The sequence below is a fragment of the Gymnoscopelus braueri genome (genome assembly GCF_963280865.1).
Source record: "Gymnoscopelus braueri genome assembly, chromosome: 8".
NCBI classification, from domain to species: domain Eukaryota; kingdom Metazoa; phylum Chordata; class Actinopteri; order Myctophiformes; family Myctophidae; genus Gymnoscopelus; species Gymnoscopelus braueri.
In genome coordinates this window covers 54,775,490-54,795,419 of record NC_137609.1, presented here as the reverse complement: position 1 = coordinate 54,795,419, position 19,930 = coordinate 54,775,490, and the positions used below count along the sequence as shown (strand labels likewise).

Below are 19,930 nucleotides of genomic sequence, written 5' to 3'. Positions count from 1 at the left end.
AAAAGATGTGAAGATTTGTCCCGTTAAACATTTTCAAGATAATTACACTCTTGCACGCACGCATACACAGAAGCAAAGATTCGAGATAAAAATGTTTGCTTTAAAAGAATAAATACTCAAAGATTTGCACACATTTTCACGATTTTTCAAAAATAGCAGATCTACAAGCTCGTAGCGCGGCACTCGGTGCCGCGCTACGAGCTTGTAGATCTGCTATTTTTGAATAGCCCAAAGTGTAAAATAATGCTTTTTTTTAGCTCAAATCAAAAAAGATGCGACACAGATGCGTTCATAAACAAACAGAGGTATGAACCAACCTTCACAGACAGGCTGGCGGTGGGATCTGTTCTTGAATCCTTTCAGACATTCACATTTATAAGAGCCTGGCAGGTTGACACACTGACCTCCGACCCCACAGATGTCCTGCTTGGAGCACTCGTTCACATCTGCACACACACACGCACACGCACACGCACACGCACACGCACACGCACACGCACACGCACACACATACACACACACACACACACACACACACACACACGTTACAGAAATACAATGCAGTGTTAATTTCGGTGACCAACACTATGATGAAGGATGTTCATCTACAAGCTTTTTTCAGCAACGAAAACTAAATAAAAACTCAGCTATGATGACTAAAATATGACTCAAACTATTTTCATAGAATATTTTATTCAGAAGACTATTGGCCGTGGACCCCTATGTGAAAATATTCAGACCCCTCCCCCCCCCCCCCTCCCGAAGAGAAGATTTGTGTTAAAACATCAAACAACATTCAAAATGATTAAAAATGTGTCACATTACTTCCAGATTTTTTAAGAATCGTTAATCTACATGTTCACATGGGCTCTCGTAGGTCGGCTGTTCATTTTTTAACAGCCGAAATATAACATAGGGTTAAAGTGTTTAAACTGATTTAACTCATTTAGCTGGAGACCCCCTGGAAGGGTCCCGCTTCAAGGACGCCTGGGGGGGGTCAATATGATAAGAATATTTCTCATCAAAATATATTAACATTACATGGCAAATTGAGGTACTCTTCTTTAAAATTTCAACATGAAATTTTATTTAAAAAAAAACTAAAAACAGGTATCATGGGGGAACCCTCTAAAAAAGCAGCAGAATGGGTGAAAAAGGTGGGTATTGTTAAAAAACATTATTAGAACCCAGTGAAATGTAAAGTAAATATATAGTTCTAAAAGCAGCTCCACTCACCCACACATTTCAGTCTCCCATGATGCACCATGTGCTTGTAACCATGGCGACAGTGGCATTGGTACGCCCCCTCCGTGTTGATGCAGATTCCTCTGCCGTGACCGCAGGGCTCTGAGTCGCACTCGTCTTCATCTGAGGAAGAGGAGAAGAGTCATCACTTTAAAACCCATTCAATCCGGGAAGGAACGCATCGAGATTTCTTTGGGCTTTTATTTTATTTTAAATTTTAAATTTTTATCCCGCGATTTTTGTAACCCATTTTTTTTCACCCGGTGCCTATTTCCTAAGTGATCCTGGGCGCTACACCAGCCCTACACCAGTCCCCCACAGCCTGGGGAGGCCAGGGCCGAGCTCATGCTTCCTTCAATGCATGAGAGCCAACTGACCTTCTTGTCACCTGACAGGGGAGAGTTTCCCCGGTAGGACGTAGCGCGTGGAAGGAACACGTTATTCCAACCAGTTCCCTTCCCCTCCATCAGGCGCCCCGGCTGTCATGGGGGAGGTGGTATAGTGACCAGGATTACTACATGTTTTTGTGAGGGTATTAATTACCCTGGGAAACACGGGGAGAACATGCAAACTCCACACAGAGTAGGCCCTTTCACCAACCCCACCTAGGGTATGGGCGCTGATGACGTGGAGGAGAAGACACGCCCACAGCGTCCCCGGCGGGAATCGAACCCAGGACCTTCTTGCTGTGAGGCGACAGCGCTACCGACTGCGCCACCGTGCCCCGTTTCTTTGGGCTTTTCAAAAGTATTTTTGGAAAAAAAAAAAAATCCACGATTTTAAAAAAAAATCCAACCAACCAACCAGTTAAAGTAAAAAATCGCAGACTGAGACTTTAACCGTTGCTTATATGAAATATCCGAGACCATAAGGGTTTTTATGGAGGATGCTTCTGAACATGTATTGTATTCCTAGTTTGACCAATTCAAACACTCTATAATCTGTTCTATTTCTAGTTTAACAAATTAAAATACTCTTTCATCTTAAAATAATAATGTTATATTAAAATTGCCCAATGGGCGGTGGGTGGGTGGTTGGGCGGGCAGACGGACGGACAGCATGCACAAACAAATACTGCTGCCTAACAGTGACGGGGCCTCCAAAAAAATATCCCAAGTAAAGCAGTCTTTACCATAGACTGTAAAAAAGGAAATGGACAAAGTTACACCCATAGACTATACAGAGTCCGCTTGAATGGAGCCTAATTCATTCTGACACCAGCAGGGGTGAAACAGTGAGACTACAGGCCATTCATATGAACTGTCACTTCCTATATAAACTCAATTTACAACTCAGAAGCTTGGTCTTTACCCAGGGTGACAGTGACATACCTATACAGATGTTCCTCTGAGGTCTGAGGACAGTGACATACCTATACAGATGTTCCTCTGAGGTCTGAGGACAGTGACATACCTATACAGATGTTCCTCTGAGGATATGACAGTGACATACCTATACAGATGTTCCTCTGGGGTCTGAGGACAGTGACATACCTATACAGATGTTCCTCTGAGGTCTGAGGACAGTGACATACCTATACAGATGTTCCTCTGAGGATATGACAGTGACATACCTATACAGATGTTCCTCTGGGGTCTGAGGACGGTGACATACCTATACAGATGTTCCTCTGGGGTCTGAGGACAGTGACATACCTATACAGATGTTCCTCTGAGGACGGTGACATACCTATACAGATGTTCCTCTGGGGTCTGAGGACAGTGACATACCTATACAGATGTTCCTCTGAGGACAGTGACATACCTATACAGATGTTCCTCTGAGGCCTGAGGACAGTGACATACCTATACAGATGTTCCTCTGAGGACAGTGACATACCTATACAGATGTTCCTCTGAGGCCTGAGGACAGTGACATACCTATACAGATGTTCCTCTGAGGACAGTGACATACCTATACAGATGTTCCTCTGAGGACAGTGACATACCTATACAGATGTTCCTCTGAGGCCTGAGGACAGTGACATACCTATACAGATGTTCCTCTGAGGACGGTGACATACCTATACAGATGTTCCTCTGAGGTCTGAGGACAGTGACATACCTATACAGATGTTCCTCTGAGGTCTGAGGACAGTGACATACCTATACAGATGTTCCTCTGAGGTCTGAGGACAGTGACATACCTATACAGATGTTCCTCTGGGGTCTGAGGACAGTGACATACCTATACAGATGTTCCTCTGAGGTCTGAGGACAGTGGCATACCTATACAGATGTTCCTCTGAGGTCTGAGGACAGTGACATACCTATACAGATGTTCCTCTGGGGTCTGAGGACAGTGACATACCTATACAGATGTTCCTCTGAGGACAGTGACATACCTATACAGATGTTCCTCTGAGGCTGAGGACAGTGACATACCTATACAGATGTTCCTCTGAGGACAGTGACATACCTATACAGATGTTCCTCTGAGGTCTGAGGACAGAGACATACCTATACAGATGTTCCTCTGAGGTCTGAGGACAGTGACATACCTATACAGATGTTCCTCTGCGGATGGAGCCGGTAACCAGGGTGACAGTGACAGGTGTATCCACTGAGGCTGTTCTCACACTCTCCGCGTCCACAGATGTTCCGGCTCAGCTTGCACTCGTCAGTCTCTGCTTCACAGAGGAAAACACAGAGATCCAAACATCAACACTAAACCACTGAGTCGTGTAACCATACATACTGTGTACGTTCATTATATGTGAGAAGAATGGAGACATCAATGGAAGAAGAATGATCAAAGGTAAATAACTGCATTCATTCTTACAAAAATAAATCAACTCATTCAATCTGGGAAAAATCAGCAAAAATACTAGTTTAAAATAAGAAAATCTTCTTCAAATATTTTCCGATTTCAATGAATGACATGTCATTTGAAAGCTATATTATGAAAGTACATTCTGTACTTTCATAATATGTAAAAGGCTGAAAAATGACCATGAGCTACTTCTTCTGTCTCAAACCACTGTACTGGGTCACATATCTTGGTGGTGCTTGTTGTAAGGTTGTAAGTGTACTCAGTACTCTTGTTGTAAGGTTGTAAGTGTACTCAGTACTATTGTTGTAAGGTTGTAAGTGTACTCAGTACTCTTACTGTAAGGCTGTAAGTGTACTCAGTACTCTTGTTGTAAGGTTGTAAGTGTACTCAGTACTCATGTTGTAAGGTTGTAAGTGTACTCAGTACTCTTACTGTAAGGCTGTAAGTGTACTCAGTACTCTTGTTGTAAGGTTGTAAGTGTACTCAGTACTCTTGTTGTAAGTGTACTCAGTACTCTTGTTGTAAGGTTGTAAGTGTACTCAGTACTCTTGTTGTAAGGTCGTAAGTGTACTCAGTACTCTTGTTGTAAGGTCGTAAGTGTACTCAGTACTCTTACTGTAAGGCCGTAAGTGTACTCAGTACTCTTGTTGTAAGGCTGTAAGTGTACTCAGTACTCTTATTGTAAGGTTGTAAGTGTACTCAGTACTCTTGTTGTAAGTGTACTCAGTACTCTTGTTGTAAGGGTGTAAGTGTACTCTTGCTGTAAGGTTGTAAGTGTACTCTTGCTGTAAGGTTGTAAGTGTACTCTTGCTGTAAAGTCGTAAGTGTAACAGGTGTAACTCACGTGAGACTTGGGTCTGGGTCTCCAGCGGGTCGTAGCCCGGATGCACCCGGATGATGGGCGGGGGGGTGGGTTTAGCCACTGTGGATGGAGAACACAGCACAATGTACAGCAGTGGACAGAGAAGATACATTAGCATGATATCACTCGGTATCGGAAGTCTCAAGTCTGTCGTATTGTTCAGGGTTGGAGGCAGACACTGTGTGACCAGACGATCCTGTGGTCAGTGTGAGGGGTCCATGAGGGGTCCATGGATGAGAGGTCCATGGATGAGGGGTCCATGGATGAGAGGTCCATGGATGAGAGGTCCATGGATGAGAGGTCCATGGATGAGAGGTCCATGGATGAGGTCCATGGATGAGGGGTCCATGGATGAGGGGTCCATGGATGAGGGGTCCATGGATGAGGGGTCCATGGATGAGAGGTCCATGGATGAGAGGTCCATGGATGAGAGGTCCATGGATGAGGTCCATGGATGAGGGGTCCATGGATGAGGGGTCCATGGATGAGGGGTCCATGGATGAGAGGTCCATGGATGAGAGGTCCATGGATGAGGTCCATGGATGAGAGGTCCATGGATGAGGAGTCCATGGATGAGGGGTCCATGGATGAGAGGTCCATGGATGAGGGGTCCATGGATGAGGGGTCCATGGATGAGGGGTCCATGGATGAGGGGTCCATGGATGAGAGGTCCATGGATGAGGGGTCCATGGATGAGGGGTCCATGGATGAGGGGTCCATGGATGAGAGGTCCATGGATGAGGGGTCCATGGATGAGAGGTCCATGGATGAGGGGTCCATGGATGAGGGGTCCATGGATGAGAGGTCCATGGATGAGAGGTCCATGGATGAGAGGTCCATGGATGAGGGGTCCATGGATGAGAGGTCCATGGATGAGGGGTCCATGGATGAGGGGTCCATGGATGCAATCGTTGCTGTCGGCTGGAAACCTTGTAAGTCCAAAACCGTTCCTTTTTTATTATTATTTTTCAAACTAATAAGAGTAGTAACAAAAGCTGATCTACTGTGAGCTTGTAGATCTGCTATTTTCACTGCTTTTGTGAGACACTCTTGTAAGATGAAGTGAGGCATTCATTTACAAAATAATTTAACATTAAAAAAAAAATCTGCCCGACAGCAATGTACCCTCAAACCTCCTGATCTCCTCACATCATTATCAAATAGTAAATAGTGTAATAGTGTCACCTCACTGCCAGCCAAAACGAGCAATTTTACTGACCTTTGAAAAATCTGAGAATATTATCCGTGACCGCCGTCCTCACGGGGATCGCCTCATTACACGCACAGGGGTCCGCTCGCGCACAGGGGTCCGCTCGCGCACAGGGGTCCGCTCGCGTTAATCTATTGCATAGCTGTGGCCAGTTGAATGTGGCTCGTGTTTTCCGTAAAGCAAGAGGAACGGAGATTACGTCATTTTCCCACAGGGAATAAACAGGAGGTAAATAAGCCGGGTTTTTTTAAAGAACATTACGTCTGTCATCATCTGGCAGTGAAAGCATCGTTGATAGGGTAGAGAACAGCGCCAACTGGTGGTCATTCTTGTCAGTGGCAGGCCGTGCCTTGGCGGAATCTGGCGGGAAATCTCGTCGGTGGCAGGCAAAGAGTTCAATTCTTATTAGGCAGGTCAAAAAAAAAAGATTTTTAGCAGCCTCTGCTGGTCATTACCGTCACTGGAGGTCGTTCGTTTTTAAAAAGTTACCTAGTATAACTTTAAGCATCTTCCCTTTGTCGCCCCTTCTATCATTCGCTGTTACCCTTGTTGACAATATGACACTCAAGGACTCTGACAGATCTACTAGAGAAACCTGTTATTTGATTCCTGTTCCTCCTCCTCAGACCTGTTTTTTATTTTTGTTTCCTCCCGGGATCCGTAAGCCCCTCCCACTTGCCGTTTGGCACGTTCCATCAAGGGGTCATCTGAAGCTCACAGCCCACATCTGGGACCATTTGGTCATTGGCTCCACGAGTTATTATGCCCCCGGACATTTCTTTTTTATTGTCCCCTACTATTTTTAAGAATTTGTCTCATCTTTTCTCCTGTGTTTTTAACTATAAGCAAATAAACAAAAAAAAGCTTTACAATGAATCTACACAACCAGGATAATAACGGGCGTGGCCTTGTGGATCTCTGTGGAACTCCATATGTGGGCACAAGAAACTTGTTCTCTGTGGTCATCAATTTTATTAACTTTTTTCTCTTTTTTAGTTATTTCTACTATTTGCTGTTGGTTGTCATGGATACCAGTTCCCACCTGATGTTGTTTGGGAGTTCAGACTTCTGCAGATGGTACTGAATAACTGCCAGCTTGCATAATGTCTTCAGGCTAAGACTTAAGTCTAAGACATACAGGTCATCATTGGCTGTGCCGTATGATCTATATCCTCCAAAGAGGATGATGCGATCTCCCACCATGCAACAGCAGACCATGCAACTCCATATCGTATCGAGATAAGTTCTTAAACATGGAACATTCCCTTTGGACTGAACCTTCTTCCAGGTGAAGGTCACTGGACTGAATTTCCACAGATCATTTAAGTGCTGGTTATTGCACCCCCTGCCACCGAATATGTACAGCTCTCCATTGTAGGAAAACGCTGAATGACAGAAGCGTCGTTTTGGAAGAGGCTGTGCAGAAGGCGTGTTCAGCAGCCAGCAGTTGGTCTCTGTGTCAAACACACTGATGGTGTTGTAGCTGTAACCCCTCCTCCATCCCTGCCAGCCCCCAAATACAAACATCTTCGTCCCGATGATGGTGGCAGAGTGACGTGAAGAATGCGGTGGTGGAGTTCCTCCGGTGTTAATTAAAGACCAAACCATTGTGCTGGTGTCCAACTTGTAGATGTCATTTAAGACGAAGGGAATCTGGGTCATTCCTCCATAGATAAACATGACCTTCCCCAAGACACAGGCTGAGTGGCCCTGCCTCCCCTCTGGAACAGCCCCAGAAACCTTGGGCTTGAACCATCTGTGGGCGTCGACATCAAACGCATAAAGCACATTGCTTAACGTGTTCCCTCCCCAGATGTAGATGATACCTTCTATCAGCACAGCTGTGTAGTTGCCACGCAGGGAGGGAACATCAAGAGAACATTCTCCTCTTCCAGGTTTCACTGGGGGCAAATTAATTCGGCGCAAGGACACCGTGTTGAAGACGTCCACATGAAGCTTACCCAAGCTGTCCCCGTTACTGCACCTTCCAAAGGAGTACACATGCTGTCCCACAGCCACAGCAGCCGTATGAGATTGGATCTCTGGCGCTCGATTCATATGCGCCGTCCAGCAAAACATTTCAAACACAAGAAGCAATATTCAAACCAAGGGCAGGATATGGAGGTTTCACTCTATAATGCCGACATATTGCACGCACCACCTCTTATATTGTCACAGTGCCACAGACGTCACACGGAGCTCGGCCAATCCGCAATCACCGATCGGGTCGGGTTGTCTGGCGGGTGGGATTGTCTGACGCGTTGGTTTTTCTGCCTGCCTGGCGTTGCCGTGGTAATTGCCCTGAGCATTTTTGGGCGGTGAAACCGCCCCTATATGTGAGGTTTGGATATTTGCACACCAAATCCTGCGCTGTGATTGGCCACAAATGTACCCCCCTAACCCTGCACCGTGATTGGCCAATCACAGTCTATTCAGGACTGTGATTGGCTAGGGAAACATGACACATGTGCATAGCCCTATAAATAGGACCATAACTTAAAAAAAACAATAAATGTGTTTTTTTAAAGTTATGGTTTCTTCCATCACTTCTTCCATCACTTCTTCCATCACTTCTTCCATCACTGTGATGACCACTGTGACCACACCGCCCACTTCACACTGGGTGTGATTTTTTTATGTTGTGGCTGAAATAGACTCTCTCTCGTTCACCCATAAATATATATTTATGTTGTGCCAAATGAGTTTGAGCGAGTAATGTTACTGATTAATATCAATATCATAATGTCATATCATATGTCAATATCACAAGTAATATCAATATCATAATGCACCCATGTGGTTGAATTGTGGCTGTGTGCATTGTTGGAGGTGCTGGGAGTGGATTTGGACCTGGTTATCGTGTCTTGTTATCTAAAATATGATCTATAAAACAATCGTGTCTTGTTATGTAAAATGAAGTTAAACTCCTGTAGAGTGAGCCTTTAGCTTGCAGACATGCTGTATCATCACTGGCTTTCATTGTAACGTTCTTTTGATTCCGACGTGAGTTTATACACTAACGTTGGCTGGCCCTCAGTGGTGGAAAACATACTCAAAGGTTTTACTTAAGTAAAAGTATCAATACTGTGAACGGTTGCAGTATTGATACTTTTACTTAAGTAAAAACATTTGAGTACTTTTTCCACCACTGCTCTGTTCTTTGCTTGCTTTTACAGTACACAACCTGTTCTTATTTCAATATTATAACTCTGTTGTGCTTTTTGTAATCTCGGCATCACTGAAAACGAGGGTTCTCCTGCCCTCAATGTATGTAAATACATACAGGTTGAATGAATGAAGTGTTGTGTTTGAACATAGACATATAAAGGTAGACGCCTCCTCCGGCTCTGAGGCGTCTGTATCTCGGCAAGTCCCGGAAAAGAGTGTGCGCCGTGATTGGCCCGTAGTCAGGAAGCTTGCCTTCTCCAAAATGGCGCCCGAGATACAGCTCGCTCCAATGAACTGCAGAGGCCAATGAGGTATCTATCTAGGTTTCTATATCTGTGTGTTTGAAGGGTCAGGTCTTACCGGGCACACAGGTCTGTAAACAAAGACGATCCATGTCCCGAAAACCTAGAGGGAAAGGTTTTCCCAGGCGAGAGGTCTTGGTTTTAATTTTCACCAGCACACCAGGCCACAGGCACCATATCAGGCAACGATGCACGTATTTCCCCCCCTCCCCTCACTGGACATAGAACATTTATATATATTATGATCGCGCGTCAGAGCGTTGTTAAAGGGTCTACACCATGAATTTCATTTTTGTTTTGGTTTTTAGTATTTTTTTTTAACATTCAGTCATTCATTCTCATTTCAGAGTTTTTCAGAATGGGCGTGTCTGAACAGGCCATTTCAGAATGGCAATGCAAGTGACACTTGCATTGCCATTGCATTGATGCTGGCCAGACAGAATTGCTCAGTAGCCCCCCCCAAAAGGACGTTTTGGTATTGCAGCTGAAAGTGCTGTATAAGCCAGAGACAATTGACTTGGGATGAGTATATCTGAGTGATGATTTAGGCTCAAACCTTTTGAAAAACGGTTTGAGGGACATACACCATATGATATTAAATATCAAAAAAAAAAAAATCATGGTGTAGATCCTTTAAACACAAAGAGGATAACTGTTCGTCGTCCAGAGAAAAGAAAAATATAACCGGAGCTTTCCGTTCGTTCGTACACCAAACCGTGTGAAAACTATGACGTCTGGCCAAGACCAGGGCAGAACCAGTTAACTCAAGATAAAACCGGAAACACGCAACGGATAACGGATACTTCCGCATAGGATAAGTGAGAAGCCAGTGGGAAGAGAACAAAAATCAAGGATGGTACAATAAACAGCGCGATCGGTTACTAAACCACAATTAAAGGTATCATGACATTCATGTTTACACCACATTCAGAGTCTTTGTCCTGGTCCTTCAAAACGTGTACAAAACGTTTTAACTGAAAATTCCACTCCAGTGATTCACTGTAGGTGTTTTTGTCTCACATTTCTAAAGCCTTTTCAACTGCAATGAAAAAATAAATCTTTGCCTGCGGGTGTCGCTGGTGAGGGATTTTGCCTGTCAATCATCGCCTCTGCTCCGCCCCCCCCCAAAGGAAAGGATAGGGGAGGGGAGGGGCGAGGAGGAGAGTGGGTGGGATTAATCGACTGTGACCTCACTGTCGAAGGGCCAAGCTCAGATTACTTTTCAGCCTAATTATTCAGAAAACCCCAGACCACAGAACATCCACTGAATGTTCAAAGTTCAGATTTTTTGGGTGTAATTGAGGTCATAAAACCCCCCCAAAAAACATAAAAAATAAAAAAAGTGAAAATGAATGTCATCGAACCTTTAAACAATAGAACGCAACGATCTGCGTGCGTGTCAGGTCTTACCGGGCACACGGGGTCCGCTGGTGCTGACGGTGGTCTGCTGTGTGGTGGTGGTCTCCGGTCGCTCCTGAAGATGGAAACACACGATGCAACAGAAACGACCCACAGGCCATTGAAAACATAATATGTCCATGAGCTGTTTATCACGTCTCTGTCACTCACAGGGGTGTGATGTCCATTGGTGTAAAGTAACTAAGTACATTTACTCAAAGTACTGTACTTAAGTACAGTTTTGAGGTATTTTTTTTTACTTTACTTGAGTACTTCCAGTTTTCTATACTTTTACTGAACTACTCCATTACGTCTCAGAGGCAAATATTGTACTTTTACTAGATTGTAATTATTTGAAAACTTTAGTTAAATATTTTTTGCAGATATAAATGATTATAATATAAAACATCAACCACTTTAGCCCTATTTTATACCTAGGCTATTTGAAAATAGCAGATCTACAAGCTCACAACGCGTCGCGGTGCGACACGTTGTGAGCTTCTAGATCTGCTATTTTCAAACATTGTAGTACTTTTGGTTTCTTTAAGTACATTTTGATACCAATACTTTTGTACTTTTACTCAGGTACATTTTGAATCCCGGACTTTTACTTGTAGGCCAAACAGAGTACTACATTGCAGTATTGATACTTATACTAAAGTATGACGTTTGAGTACTTTTTCCACCGCTGGTGAGGTCTTACCGGCAGCTTGATTTCTGAAAAACAGAGCAGAATGGAGGAAGAGTATCAGTTATGAATTCAACCTCATTTCATAAGACAATTGAGTCAAAGACAAGCCTGACACACACTGAGACAGTAGCATTTGTGTGATTTTAGATGTCTTTGGGCTATTCAAAAATAGCACATCTACAAGCTCATAGCTACAAGCTTGTATCTGCTATTTTTGAATAGCCAAAGTGTAAAATAATGTCTATGGCTAAAATCTTAAAATGACAAAGATGTGTTCCCGGCCTTAACACATTAACTGCCAAAAACGTTTAAAAATGTCTTTGGGAATTCAGCTATTGCCTGCCAAAGACGTTTAAAAACGTCCTGAAAAAAAGGAAAAAAAAAAAATTATCAATTTTTTTGATATTCAAAACGAATAAGGAGATAACAATTTCCAAAGATTTGCTGCTCCATTCACTTCAATGTTAAAATTCAAACGGACAAACAATTCACATTGTTTTTTGGTTTGAAACCACTGGTTTTGAGCTATTTTCAAACATCAAACAACACATGTCAACAAGGTCACATTGACCTCGTTGACATTTGTGAAACCACACCTGAATCTCATCTGTGATTAGAAATTATCTGGGATCAATCATACTGGAGGAAAATATTCTGTGGCTACGCGAAAAGGTACCAAAATCGTTCAAAACCCTGGCAGAGGCTACAGACTGTTCTGAAAAAACTCTGGCAAAAAAAAAAAAAAATATCCTATGGATTAGTCACCCCATGGAGACTTGGGAATTCATGGATATTTTTTAGTTTTTGTCTCATTCCTAAGACAATAATGTGATGACCAGCGGACCGGTAGGCAGCGGTTCCGGACACAACGGAGACTCTTTGTGTCTCCTAAATCATTGGTTCTCAAAGTGGGGTCCGGGGACCCCCAGGGGTCCTTGAGGGAGTTCCAGGGGGTCCCCAGCTAAATGATGGATAGTTGGGAACCAAATGAACCCTTATATGGGTCTGTAACTCTGAGAGTGTACAAAACTGGGGGCCCTTGATATTAAAATGGTTGAGAAACACTGCTAGCGCTCAAAAAATCTTCTCTTATTGGGGTCCCTGGCATATCGTTTCAATCCGTGGGCTAATAAGTGTCATTTAGGTGGTCCTTGACATAGATATCCATGAATTCAAGTCTCCATGGGGTGACTAATTGATAGGAAAAAAGTCATTTTGGGGTGAACTATCCCTTTAATGGTTTAAAGGGTTGTAAGTGAGCATTAGTGAGGACCAATTATATGAAGATATAAGGTTGAGAATAAGTGAAGTGCCAGTGCATGGGAGGAGCCAGTGCATGGGAGGAGCCAGTGCATGGGAGGAGCCAGTGTATGGGAGGAGCCAGTGTATGGGAGGAGCCAGTGTATGGGAGGAGCCAGCGTATGGGAGGAGCCAGGACTCACCCTCTTGCTGTGTCTTGTCGGGCTTGCGGAGGCCTTTCTCCTGGATGCTGTAGATGTGTGGAGTGAAGGAGAAGAACTCTCTGACATTCTGCAGGAAATAACCTTTCCCTGCTGGACAGATCTTACTGAAGGACACTGAGAGAGAGAGAGAGAGAGAGAGAGAGAGAGAGAGAGAGAGAGAGAGAGAGAGAGAGAGAGAGAGAGAGAGAGAGAGAGAGAGAGAGAGAGAGACCTCATTCATTTACAGTCATACTGTGTAACATTCACTTTATTAGTCTTATAGTGTCTGCAGTGCAGTGGTGGAAAAAGTACTCAAATGTTTTACTTAAGTAAAAGTACCAATACTGCAATTTAGAAGTACTCTGTTGTTACAAGTAAAAGTCCGGAATTCAAGATTTACTTGAGTAAAAGTACAAAAGTATTGTTATCAAAATGTACTTAAAGTACCAAAAGTTAAAGTACTAAAATATTTGAAAATAGCCGATCTACAAGCTCACAACGAGTCGCGCTGCGACGCATTGTGAGCTTGTAGATCGGCTATTTTCAAATAGCCTCGGTATGAAACAGGGCTAAAGTGGTAACGTATGTTTCATAATATCATAATTTATATCTGAAAAGTATCTAGTAACTAAAGTTTTCAAATAATTGTAGTGGAGTAAAAGTACAATATTTGCCTCTGAGATGTAGTGGAGTAGAAGTAAAAGTATTGGAAATTGGAAATACTCAAGTACAAGTACAAATACCTCAACATTGTACTTAAGTACAGTACTTGAGTAAATGTACTTAGTTACAGTACTTTCCACCACTGCGTGCAGTGCCAGTGTAATGTCTGTACTTGTGTTAGTTTGTTACTTCATACTGAATGTGTTACTTCTATACTTTGTTTCTCATTGTTTACTTGGTCTCCTAGTCTCTTTGAGGCTCTATTGTCCTCTATGCACCAGTATGCACTCTCTATTCATGGGATTATTGACCTTGACTATGTGCAGTGGTGGAAGAAGTACTCAGATATGTTACTTACAGGAAAGTAGCAATACTATTATATAACAATACTCTGTTACAAGTACAAGGCCATGTGTATTGAACATTGGAAATACTCCAGTAAAGTAAAAGAAATATCTCAAAATTGTTCTTAAGTACAGTACTTGAGTAAATGTACTTAAAGTTACTTTCCACCACTGTTGAAAGTTGCTCTGGATAAGAGCGTCTGCTAAGTTGTAAACTTTTGTGTTCTGTGTAAAATGCATGTGTTCATATCTAGTACACACACACACACACACACACACACACACACACACACACACACACACACACACACACACACACACACACACACACACACACACACACACACACACACACACACACACACACACACACACACACACACACACACACACACACACAAGTGTCTGCTAATTAAAATGATTATGTACGTAACCTAAAAGCAAAGAGCTTCAGTTGCCATGCGTTGCCTACCTGTGCCAACCTGTGGGCATCGTTCACAGCTGGCCCCCCAGGCCTTGCCCACGGTGCAGCAGCACATCTCCTGGGACAGCTGGGTGGGCAGAGCGTGCTCACAGCGCCCCCCTTCTGACACCATGCGGAAACACTGGCCCTGCTCCGTGGGGGACTCTGACACACACACGCACGCACACACACACACACACACACACACACACACACACACACACACACACACACACACACACACACACACACACACACACACACACACACACACACACACACACACACACACAGAGAGAGACACAGAGACACACACACGCACGCGCACACACACACACACACACACACACACACACACACACACACACACACACACACACACACACACACACACACACACACACACACACACACACACACACACACACACACACACACACACACGAGACAGATGAGGACGGGCCACAGCCACGTGTGTTATTGCTGAGAAAAACTAGAAATATTAAAAGGATCCCTGGATGATAAGCCAAATATGCCTTAATACATTATAATTGCCCTCTATAACTAAAATTAAAAACATTACACCTTAAAAATTGTATTTATTTTAGAAACCAACTTTTAGAAAGTCCAACTCCTCCCTGTCAGGTGACAAGGAGGTCAGTTGGCTCTCATACATTGAAGGAGGCATGAGCTCGGCCCTGGGCTCCCCTAGGCTGGTGGGGGGGAGTGTAGCGCCCAGGATCACTTAGAAAATTGACACCGGGTGAAAAAGGGTTACAACATCGTGGGATAAAAAAATAAAAGACAGTCCATCTCTTACTCAAGAGGGGCAATTCCCGTCGCATGTTGATGATGTCATTGGTCCATGTGTGGTCCAGCCCTATGGAATTTATGGAATGCATGTGCAAAACAAACATCTAAAATATTGATTTGATGCTCATATTAACCTTAGGAAGTATTAAGTTGTTTTTTATTTTCACATGCATTCCATAGATGCCATAGGGCTAGACCACACCTGGGCAGATGACATCATCAACTTGCGACGGGAGCGGCCCCTGTTGAGTGAAAGTTGAACTGTTTCTAAAATAAATACAATATTTAAGCTGTTTTAAATTGTACATTTTAGTTGTAGAGGGCAATTATAATGTATTAAAGGTTTAATGACATTCACTTTTACACCACATTCAAAGTCTTTGTCCTGGTCCTTCAAAAGTGTACAAAAAGTTTTAAGTGAAAATTCCATTCCAGTGTTCCATGGCAGGTGTTTTTTTCTCACATTTCTAAAGCCTTTTCAACTGCAATGAAAAAAGAAATCTTTGCCTGCGGGTGTCGCTGGTGAGGGATTTTGCCTGTCAATCATCGCCTCTGCTCCGCCCCCCCCAAAGGAAAGGATAGGGGAGGGGAGGGGCGAGGAGGAGAGTGGGCGGGATTAATCGACTGTGACCTCACTGTCGAAGGGCCAAGCTCAGATTACTTTTCAGCCTAATTATTCAGAAAACCCCAGACCACAGAAAATCCACTGAATGTAATTGAGGTCATAAAACCCCAAATAAAACATTGAAAATAAAAAAAGTGAAAATGAATGTCATGATACCTTTAAGGCATATTTGGCTTATTAGCCAGGAATCCTTTTAAAGAACAATACATGCGCACGTAAAAACATAGCTAGGATTCAACCGACATAAAGAGCCTTGTGCAGTCATTTGCGTTTGGCTCAATAGTTGTGTGAGGCAGATAGATGACAGCCAAGATGTCAGGTCTTTATATTTCCCTGTGACCACATAATAGCTCACTGTGCCTCTGTTGTGATAACGTGGTGGAAACACAGCGGCCACAAGGAGACAAACAACATACGAGCCAGAAACCAGACCTGTCACGACAGAGGCTGTCTGTCTCTGCCTGAACGTTTTGTGGGGACGACTGATTCATCCTGTTGAGCGTCAATTAACACCATGCAATACGGGAACACATCTGTGTCATTCTACATTTATTTGGCTATTGAAAAATAGCAGATCTACAAGCTCGTAGCGCGGCACAGCTTATATGTCTGCTATTTTTTTTAAAGTCGTGAAAATTGGTGCAAATCTTTGAATGCATATATTTTTTTAAACAACATTTTTAACTCGAACGCTTTGCATCTGGGGGGGTCCCTGGAACAACATTTTTTGAGATGGGGGTCCGCGGTCAAATACATATAATTTTGTGGGTCCTTGACATATTTGTGATCTTATGATCATATAGAAACCAGTGTACATGTCTAGCCCTGGTACAGTACTACTGATGATACGTCCCAGGTGCATCCATGTGATGTTTTCTTTATAGTTAGTGACTCTATGTATAGTGGCTCATAGGAACTAAACTATGTGACAGCCAGGAATAGTTTGGTGACCACTGGAGAGACGGTTGACAGCCGGAATGTAGACGGCATCCCGGGAGCAGTATGGGTTAGCGCCCCCAGCCTGTGTCTTCCGTGAGGAAGAAGCCCAAAAAATCCACGGTGAGGCCTTTAGGAGGGTCATTCAAGCAAACCGCAAGTGGAGCCAATACCACTAGATGGCCCAATCTAGTGGTATCCATCATGCCAGAAGGAAATGTTTTGGATCGGGGTGGTGCAGCGGATCTGGCGCAGCGCTCAGGTCCTGGACCTGGTGAGACGAAGGAGGAGCCCGGCCAGGAGGCCATCCACAGAGCCTATAGTCCCTCCACGTGCCAGAGCCTCCCTGAGTTCCAGCACAGTAGTTCCGGAGAAGCGGACTGAGTGGCCCTGTCTCTCCCTAAGAGGACTGACCGTGGGGTAGCTACTGGGACGTAAGTCCAGGCTTGATCAACCCCGGCTGGGAAGGTATATGTTGCGAGATACCCGAAACACCCAATGACATACATATCAAAAAGGCAGTGCGTCAGGCAAAACAAGTGAGGACATGGATAACAACACATAGATTTAAAAAATCAACTAAAAGCCAGAGTGAAGAACTAGGTCTTGAGCTGTGCTTTAATGCTATCCACAGTGAGGATTAGAAGCCAGTGAACATGTTCAGTGCTGTGTGAGCTACAGGAGAGGTCCAGTCCAGTACTCACCCACACATCTGTTCCTGTCCAGGGCATAGCCGGCCTTACAGGAACACTTGAAGCTTCCCAGAGTGTTGAGACAGTCTCCGTTCTGACACACTCCCTGCATGGAACACTCGTTGATGTCTGCAAGCAGGCCAAACACATTATGTTATCTATTACAGTGGTTTTCAACCTTTTTCATGCCAAGGACCCCTATTTTTTCTATATATACATAATATACATTTGGCCGCGGAACCCCATCTAAAAATGCGTTGTGCCAGGGACCCCCAGAAGCAAAGATTTGAGTTAGAAATGTTCGCTTTACACATATATATATATATATCCCATGTATATATATATATCCCATATATATATATATATATATATATATATATATATATATATATATATATATATATATATATATATATATATATATATATATATATATATATATATATATTCAAAGATATGCACACGTTATCAAGATTTTTTTTTAAATAGACCATCAACTTAATGTTGTTGTATGTATATCATTTAAGCTCCCCTGAGAGCAGCATTGAGAAACTGCCCTCAGAGCAGCAAATTAACATTGTTGCATCTATATACCTGTAGAAGGCTATAAGCTGCCCTGAGAGCAGCATTGAGAAACTGCCCTCAGAGCAGCAAATTAACATTGTTGCATCTATATACCTGTAGAAGGCTATAAGCTGCCCTGAGAGCAGCATTGAGAAACTGCCCTCAGAGCAGCAAATTAACATTGTTGCATATAGCCTATATACCTGTAAAGGGCTATAAGCTGCCCTGAGACCAGCATTGAGAAAGTGCCCAGAGAGTAGTAGTAGTAGTAGTAGTAGTATTTTATTTTGGTCTTAGCAGGATAAATTCAATATATTCAACATATCATCATATCATATCATATATGATTTAGACCAAAAAGGAGTAGGCTGAAGCCAATGGCTTATGTTGCCTATCCTTTTTCACACAAAACAAATTGACGTAAAGGAAAAAATAAAAACAAGAAAACAAGAAAAAACAAACAAACAAACAAACGAGAAAACAGACAAAAGAGAAGATTAACACAACAGAGAAAAAAACAAGACAAACGTGATCACAACAACCAAAAGACAAGATTTACAGAATGTTTGCTATGTCATATTACAATATCCATATATAATACTAAAGTAATCAATTTGAATAATACTTTATAATACATAATTAGTATGTAATTAAGATATAATTTATAAGATAATCTAGCAAAGCTAACATTCCTTCAAGTAATTATAATTTCACATTAATGTTCTATATTTATCTATTATTTTAGATGTATACATTTTTTTAAATTTATTTATGGATCTACACTTTTTTAGTTCATCGTCCAAACCATTCCAAAGATTTACCCCTCTGACACTTATGCATCTACCTTTTTGATTGGTTCTTGCCTTAGTCCCCTTAAAGATACCGAATCCCCTTAGGTTATACCTACTCTCTCTTGACTCAAACAGCTCCTGGATACATCGCGGGATGGTAATGTGCTTTGAACACCGTGACTGCAGTATTAAGGTCAACAAGATCATGTAGTTTTAGGGTGTTTGAATGAATGAAAAGTGAATTTGTAGGTGTGTAGTATTCTGCATGATTGACAATTCTGATGGCTTTTTTTTTTTTGTAGAAATATTGGATTGGTATTTGATTTATAGTTGCTCCCCCATACTTCCACACAATAACTGATGTGTGGAAGTATGAGAGAGCAGCAAATTAACACTGTTTCATATATATATATACTAGTAGAACGCTATAAACTGCCCTGAAACCAGCATTGAGAAATTGCCCTCAGAGCAGCAAATTAATGATGTTGTATGTGTATCATTTAAGCTGCCCTGAGAGCAGCATTGAGAAACTGCCCTGAGAGCAGCATTGAGAAACTGCCCTGAGAGCAGCATTTAGAAACTACCCTCAGAGCAGCAGATTCATGTTGTTGTATGTATATCATTAAAGCTGCCCTGAGAGCAGCATTGAGAAACTGCCCTCAGAGCAGCAAATTAACATTGTTGCATCTATATACCTGTAGAAGGTTATAAGCTGCCCTGAGAGCAGTATTGAGAAAGTGCCCTGAGACAGTGGGTGTGATGGGTGCAGTGTGGGTGCTGACGGAGTTACCTTGACAGTGGGTGTGATAGGGCTGTCAACTTTCCTCAGAAATGATATTCAAATATTGCTCTTAAAAATTGGCATATATTCGAATATATTCAAATATTATTATTAGTATTATAAAAAAATATATATATATTTTTTTTTTTCAAAAAGAAAACTATTTTT

General features: G+C 42.7%; 1 protein-coding gene across 4 annotated transcripts in view; it reads right to left on the bottom strand.

Moving 5' to 3' along the window:
• ltbp3 (latent transforming growth factor beta binding protein 3) overlaps positions 1 to 19,930 on the bottom strand; it is a 111,875-nt gene that overhangs the window by 27,398 nt on the left and 64,547 nt on the right. For 3 of the 4 annotated variants that reach the window (XM_080436436.1, XM_080436434.1, XM_080436437.1), the window contains 9 exons: positions 17,639 to 17,755; positions 14,570 to 14,725; positions 13,091 to 13,225; positions 11,661 to 11,674; positions 10,970 to 11,033; positions 4,862 to 4,939; positions 3,746 to 3,874; positions 1,237 to 1,368; positions 318 to 446 (listed from right to left, as the gene is read on the bottom strand). In XM_080436436.1, the coding sequence (XP_080292562.1) occupies positions 318 to 446; positions 1,237 to 1,368; positions 3,746 to 3,874; positions 4,862 to 4,939; positions 10,970 to 11,033; positions 11,661 to 11,674; positions 13,091 to 13,225; positions 14,570 to 14,725; positions 17,639 to 17,755 (954 nt within the window). The remainder of the gene's footprint in view (positions 1 to 317; positions 447 to 1,236; positions 1,369 to 3,745; positions 3,875 to 4,861; positions 4,940 to 10,969; positions 11,034 to 11,660; positions 11,675 to 13,090; positions 13,226 to 14,569; positions 14,726 to 17,638; positions 17,756 to 19,930) is intronic. The other variant, XM_080436435.1, reaches the window with a different exon arrangement.